The 6,594-nt window shown below is 38.4% G+C and overlaps 1 protein-coding gene across 1 annotated transcript; it reads right to left on the reverse strand.

Annotated features, from left to right (window-relative positions):
• Positions 1–661: 661 nt before the first annotated feature.
• LOC129065349 (cytochrome c oxidase subunit 7B, mitochondrial) lies at positions 662–5,203 on the reverse strand. Its single transcript, XM_054566614.1, has 3 exons — positions 5,043–5,203; positions 2,488–2,612; positions 662–855 (listed from the first exon to the last, which is right to left on the reverse strand). Exons 1-3 carry the CDS (start codon positions 5,080–5,082, stop codon positions 781–783), a joined length of 240 nt encoding a protein of 79 aa, XP_054422589.1. The 5' UTR covers positions 5,083–5,203; the 3' UTR covers positions 662–780.
• Between the last annotated feature and the right edge of the window lie 1,391 nt (positions 5,204–6,594).

The raw sequence follows: 6,594 nt of genomic DNA on the forward strand, positions 1-6,594 counted from the left end.
CAAGCTGCATTCCCACCAACAGTGTACTACAGATATATTATAGAATTGTACTGCTAAAACCCACATAATTTTATTAACCAATGTCACTCCAATAAATTCATTAAAAAAATAAAAAACAGTGCAGCGCTGACAGTAGATAAGTAAAAAACTAAACAGGTCCTTTCTTTAATAACACCATAAACATTTCAGATAAATATACTGAAAAATCTAAAGGACTAATTATAATAAATGTGCTGAGAGAACCAAGAAGCTAGTTAGTCCTGAGACAGACAGCCTAGGAATACATTTGATAGAACACTCTTCCCTTGGGTCCAGTGGCACCCTGAGTTCCCTTGGAAGAAATGAAAAGGATTTAGTAATGCCAATTTCAAATATAAACAGAAATGGTACGAAGTAGCAGGCATAACCAAGATCTGGATATCAGATTTTTAGCCCAAAGATGACCTAAAATAACTCTGTGATCACTTATTCATGAACTTCAATTTCAGTCCACTATAAAGTCGACTTCCAGGTGATGACCAAATTTTACTTTCACACGATCTCATCTAGAAACGCTATTTAGGTTGTATACCATTTTGATTTTATTAACACAAAGGTTAAATAAATGGTAAGTGATCAAGGTTGGTTCCATTCACAAAAGAAACAAACAAACCTACAATGAAGATTTCAAATGTACTTTATTTCTTCAATCATGCCATATTTTCATGGGTACACAGCGCTTTCACTTGGCAGATTATGTGTTGGTTTTGGGACAATTAATTACACCAGCTGCGATGATTATTAATCTCTCCATTCCTTTGGGGTGACTCTGCCAACAGGGGACAGGTTCCATTCTATTCCAATTTGTGTCGCTGTCTGTAAGAATTAAAATGGTGTCAGTTATACATGTTTAAACCAGAGTCCCTTCTCCCTTGGAGACTATTTCTTCAAAGTGACAAAGTCATTCTTCTGCTCTATAGGTGAAAAACAAATAGAAACTCACTGGAATATAGTGCCCTCTGTAGGCAAATCTAATTCCTGTGCTAATTCTCTAGAGCAATGCTGTTCAATAGAAGTTCCTGAGGTGAAGGAAATCTTCTGTATTGGTACTGACCAGCCGCATCAGTTATTAAAATGTGGCTAGTATGGCAAAGGAACTGAATTTTTAACTTTATTTAATTAACTAAGTTTGTATTTCACATTTTATACTACCTCCTCAAAATGTTGATTCACTCATGCACAACTGCCAAAGAACACTTTTGTAATAACCCTTCATAAAGGAGCACTTCACCTCCAAAAGTGCCCCGATCACACATTTGTTCAACATCTGTTTACTCTTCTAATTAAATACACACACTTATTTAAATAGTATATCTGATTTCAGGAAGATCAAAACAGGAATGAAAAAGGCCTATTAAAATATCTTTGTTTATTAAGGCAAGCATTGATTCCTACCTTTTAAAATCAACTTATATAATTATTTTAACTTCAAGACTACTTTTTTTTTAATCCCCATATGAGGATATGTTCATTGATTTTAGAGAGAAGAAGGGAGAGGGAGAGAAAAACATCGATCAGCTGCCTTCTGCAGGCACCAAACCCACAACCTAGGCATGTGCCCTGACCTGGAATTGAACCCACTACCTTCTGGTGTGCAGAACGCTCCTATCAACTGAACCACCCAACCAGGGCAAGACTCCTCCTTTTAACCAGCAAGTATAGTGGCTAATAAGTAGATTGTGGGGGGAAAAAAACCCTAAAATATTGAAAGCAAGTCACTTTATATCTCATCCATCAGAAATGTTATATTCAGTTCTAAGGGCAGAATTTTAGAAGAAAAACTAATTAAATGAAGGATAGTGACCCAAGATGGTGAAAACCCTGGAAACCATGTAACAAAACAAAACAAAAAAAAAAAAGACTGTTGCCCTGGCTGGTGTGGCTCAGTGGACTGGGTGCCGGCTTGCAAACCAAAGGGTCGCAGGTTTGATTCCCTCTGGGAGCACAGGCCTGCATTGTGGACCGGGTCCCCAGCTGGGGGCATGTGAGAGGCAACCAACTGATATTTCTCTCCCTCTCTTAAAAAGAAAAAAATAGATTGTTACTCTGAAAGATCCAGGACACATGACGGCAATTTTTCTAACGTCTAATGGTTGATATATGGAAACGAGTTAAGAATTTCTGTTACAATGGAATGATTGGTAAAATATGAAGGAAGCAGATTTTTAACTCAACATACGATTCTTTTAAAACAGCTATACATCACGGGAAGGGCTGGCTGCCTTCTGATCCAGTAAGCAACTTGTTACTGGAAAAGGTTAAGAACAGATGACGGATGAATGCTAAATGCTGAGAAAGAAATTCCTTCTCTGGGAGATTACATTAGGGAATCTCCTAAAGTCCCTCTTAACCAGAAATGTATGCTACTGCATGAAAACATTTTGAATACGAAATCTAAATGAGAATGAAAAACATCTAAGCCAGAAATTATCAATCAATAGTACTTACATATACCCACGCAGCAATACAGAAAGTGGCTCCACTAACTAATACAAGGTTACCATATTTGTCATGGAAATCAGGTGTCCGTTTCTGGCTGATCTGCCTCGCTGTTATTTGCTGAATGCTTCGAACTTAAAGAAAAAAATACACAGAAGCATATCTATGAATTATCAGGAAAAGAGATAATTGATATTGGCAAGTGAGAAAGCCAAAGAAGTTAACTTTGCAGTATTACACAGTTCTATAAAACATTAAAACATATTGTAGCTAAAAGTGCCATACTTTGAAAGGCATCAAAAATAAGATGGCCTGATGGAAAGTTAAGTGACAGAATATACCAAAATATTAATTATAGAATCTATACAGTGGGTATGTGGATGTTCATCATACAATTGTTCCAACTTTTCTGTATGTCTGAAAGTTTTCACAGTTAAGTATTGGGGGGAAAACAAAGAACAAGTTATGTCAGTAACATTCACTACAAATTCGTATTTGTATCATGTCTGGAACTTGACTCCTAATTATTAATTTGAATATTTATGACTTAAATTTTCACTCAGGTTTAATCGGCACTGCTCAACTTACAACATAAAAAATAAACTCAAAATGGACTTCAAATTAAAGCACACTACATGGTCATGGCCTTAAAATTGGGTGGAGGGAACCCCTCCAAAAACTAGAGCAATCTTGATTTTAAAAAAAATTACTAACGAATACATCACTATGCTAAAGGAAATGGTGTACATGAAAATATGTACAACACAGGCCCCATCCTCAGGTAACTTCCAGTCTAGAGGAAGATATTAGGCATGTGGACACAAATCACTGTAATAGAAGGAAGTAGAATGTTAACTAAGCACTCTGAATACCAGGTAGGATTTGGTTATGTAGATGTGAGAAAGGGGAATCTGAAAAAAGGCAGACAGAAAAACCCAGTATAGCAGAAAACCAATTATCTGTTTGCATAGACAAGCCATAGGGGATAAAACAGAAAGCCTCACGGAGGGCCATAGTTTTGGTTGAGGTAAAGGTTTTTGAGCAGAATGACCACATTAAAACTTCACTTTTACTATCACTGCCTCACTGCCTCTGGTGGGGCTTAGGAAGGCTTGGGAATAGCCAAAACCGGAAAATGCACAGTCCCAGCTGTTTTTAAATTCCCCTCCAATCTAAGTGGTATGTTCTTATTGTTTAAGAGCCCCAAAAGGTACTGATGCACTACTCATGGAAAGCATATTAAAAGAAACAGAAATCTTGATTATTCACTAGCACTGAAGAATATAATTGCTTCTGTATGAGACAATGTGTTATTTCAGGATAGTTATTTCTTATTAATGGTTTCTTCTCTTAACTGCCTTACAATTTTTTAAACCATTAATCACACTTGGATGAGCAAATTCACAAACATTTCACACTATAGTCTGCTCCAGAGCAGTTCAAAAGTGAGTTTGTGAATTCCACATTGGAATAAAAACCAAAAACTACAACAACAACAACAACAACAAACCCTTTCCTGAGTTACAACAACGCCCTCCCTACCTGCTCAAAGTGGGGAAAAATGATTACCAAACAATTCTGCAACACCTAATGACTTCAATACTCAGGTGGCCCACGTGAATTTCTTTAGACTTCTCTGTGACAAGAAGTGGTTTAGTTACCACCCATTAGTAATCTCATAACCCTCAAAGAACTTTACGTGGTAGGTTTTATTTGATAGCCCCCGATTTTACAAAGGAGGAAAATGAGGTTCAGAGAGGTCTGCTCAATGTGAAAGACATAACAGAAGGGGATTTAGGATTACAAAAAAAACCCCCAGCTGGGCAACTATATTTTGGTTATTGTCAAAGCTGCTTGAGTGTTCAGAACACAAGCTAGTTATATACACCTAGTTATACCTCCAACTGCTCTAAACTGAAAATAAAAAGATGGCTAAAAAAGCTAAGTAACAGCTTAAGGTCACTTTCATTGTTTAACACTACTCACTTTACTCAAGGTCACCTTCAGTGCAAATAAATCATGGAAATGACTTTCCTCTCCAATCTAGTGCATTCCAAATACATAATGATGGTGTCAAATTTCCCCAGCACCTTCCTAACTTTTCGATGAGAAATAACGCACAAATAACAAAAGCTGTGGGGCTACCATTTAGGTTGTCTCCCAACGATAAAACCAGATGAAGAGCTAGATTTACAGCTTCCTTCCATTACGGTTACAGCAATTCTATTTGGGAGTAAATGTACCAACAACGCTAAAAGTTAACGAAATTACTTAGGGAACAAGAGGTGTCGACCAGCGTGCTCTACCCTGAAATCGTAGGTTACTACTGAATAATAAAAAAGGGCTGGGGTATGGCTCCGGTAACAAAAAGAGAGCTGTGAACCGCAACAGAAACACTGGGTGATTAAGTTAATGCTAAGGACATCTTTGCAGTTAGAGAGTAGTGAGAGACTACGCATTTAGAATTAGAAGGTCGGGATGCAAGTGGAGGGAAAGGGAAGAACGACTTCGAGGACAAATGGATAAAAGGACGTCGGAAATGATTTGATCACAATTTTTCTCACCTGGGAGACGACTTAGCGCGTTTTTGGCCAATGGAAACATCGTGAAGTTGAAGACAGAACTGTAGCAACTGCACTGCTGGGTTTGCTGGATCTTCGCTTCAAGTACCCTTGCAAAGAACTCTGAAAAACAAAATGGCTTTCGGACGGGCACTTTAATGAGATTTAATGAAATCTCGCGAGACCTCTGAAAACCTATAGAAATTGTAACCTCTTTATAACACGGAAAGACAAACGCCTTTTGGGAAATGTAGTTTCGTTTCGGGCTTTATAAATGACGTTTGGCGCCCTCTCTCAAACCTTGAACTCAGGTTTAGAGCCCAATAGAGGAGAGTTGAGACACTGATCTTAGACCAGTCATCAGCTTCGAAATACATATTATTTCAGAGGCTTGAATTTGTGTCTTGCTCCACACTAGTAATTCTTTCTGTTCCACCCAAACTTCCTTCACTTCTTTGATTTTTTTTGTCTCCTATTACTACATACTAAGTCGTTTAACTTTTACTTTTGAAACAATTTCAAATTTAGAGAAAAGTTAAAAGAATAATAAAAATAATTCATGGTATGTGGATAAATATGTGATGAAGCCAGTCTAACAAATTGTTGATTGTAAAATCTTGGTGGGTGTTCAGAGTACAATTCTTTCACTTTTTCTTTTTTAAAAGATTTCATTTATTTTTTTAAGGAGAGGGAAGGGAAGGAGAAAGAGGGAGAGAAAATTCAATCTGGTGCCTCTCGCATTCCGAAAAGCGGGGAGGAACCCTCAACCCAGTTATGTGCCTTACTTGGGAATCCAATCGGCGACCTTTTCGGTTTCCTGGCGGATACCCAACCAACTGAGCCACACCAGTTAGGGCTTGTTCACTTAGTTTTAAAAACCTCCTTCAGTAATATTAAGTATGTTTTGGCTTTCCTGCTTTTTAAGATTATTTTTATTTTAAATAATTTGGCAGTAGAGTGAGGGGTTAAGATGCTTTCATGCTGTCAAGCACACGGCTAGGTCCAATTTTCCTAGAATGTTACAAGATGAGTCCTGTCTGGAGTGGCTCAATGGATCGAGTGCCGGCCTGCAAACCAAAGGGTCCCCGACTGATTCCCAGTCAGGGCACACACCTGGATTGTGGGCCAGGTCCCCAGTAGGGGGTCACGCGAGAGGCAACCACACATTGATGTTTCTCTCCCTCTCTTTCTCCTTCCCCTCCCGTCTCTCTAAAAATAAATAAATAAAATCTTTAAAAACCAGAATGTTACACGAAAGAGGTGGATTTCAAAGACATAAATGAGTCTCGCTGAGTAAGATTCTATCAACCTAAAGCCAGCATGAACTCTGAAAAGTCACAAAGCTTCACGACTGGGCACGCGCAAGTACGGAGCCCGGAAGCGCGACTTGCTTACGTAAAAGAAAGGGGCGACCTATTATCCTTAGCGGACCAATGAAAAACCTCCAGATTATCCTTTTTCTATTGGCTACCGGAGACCAATTAGAAGTGAACCGTCTTTTAGCGGGCATCTCACAGAAAAGCGCAGTGACGTAATGTGAAAGGTCGCCCGGTAG

The sequence above is a fragment of the Pteronotus mesoamericanus genome, unplaced genomic scaffold (assembly GCF_021234165.1).
Source record: "Pteronotus mesoamericanus isolate MK-2021 breed Mesoamerican mustached bat unplaced genomic scaffold, CSHL_Meso_final contig_177, whole genome shotgun sequence".
In the NCBI taxonomy this organism is placed as follows: domain Eukaryota; kingdom Metazoa; phylum Chordata; class Mammalia; order Chiroptera; family Mormoopidae; genus Pteronotus; species Pteronotus mesoamericanus.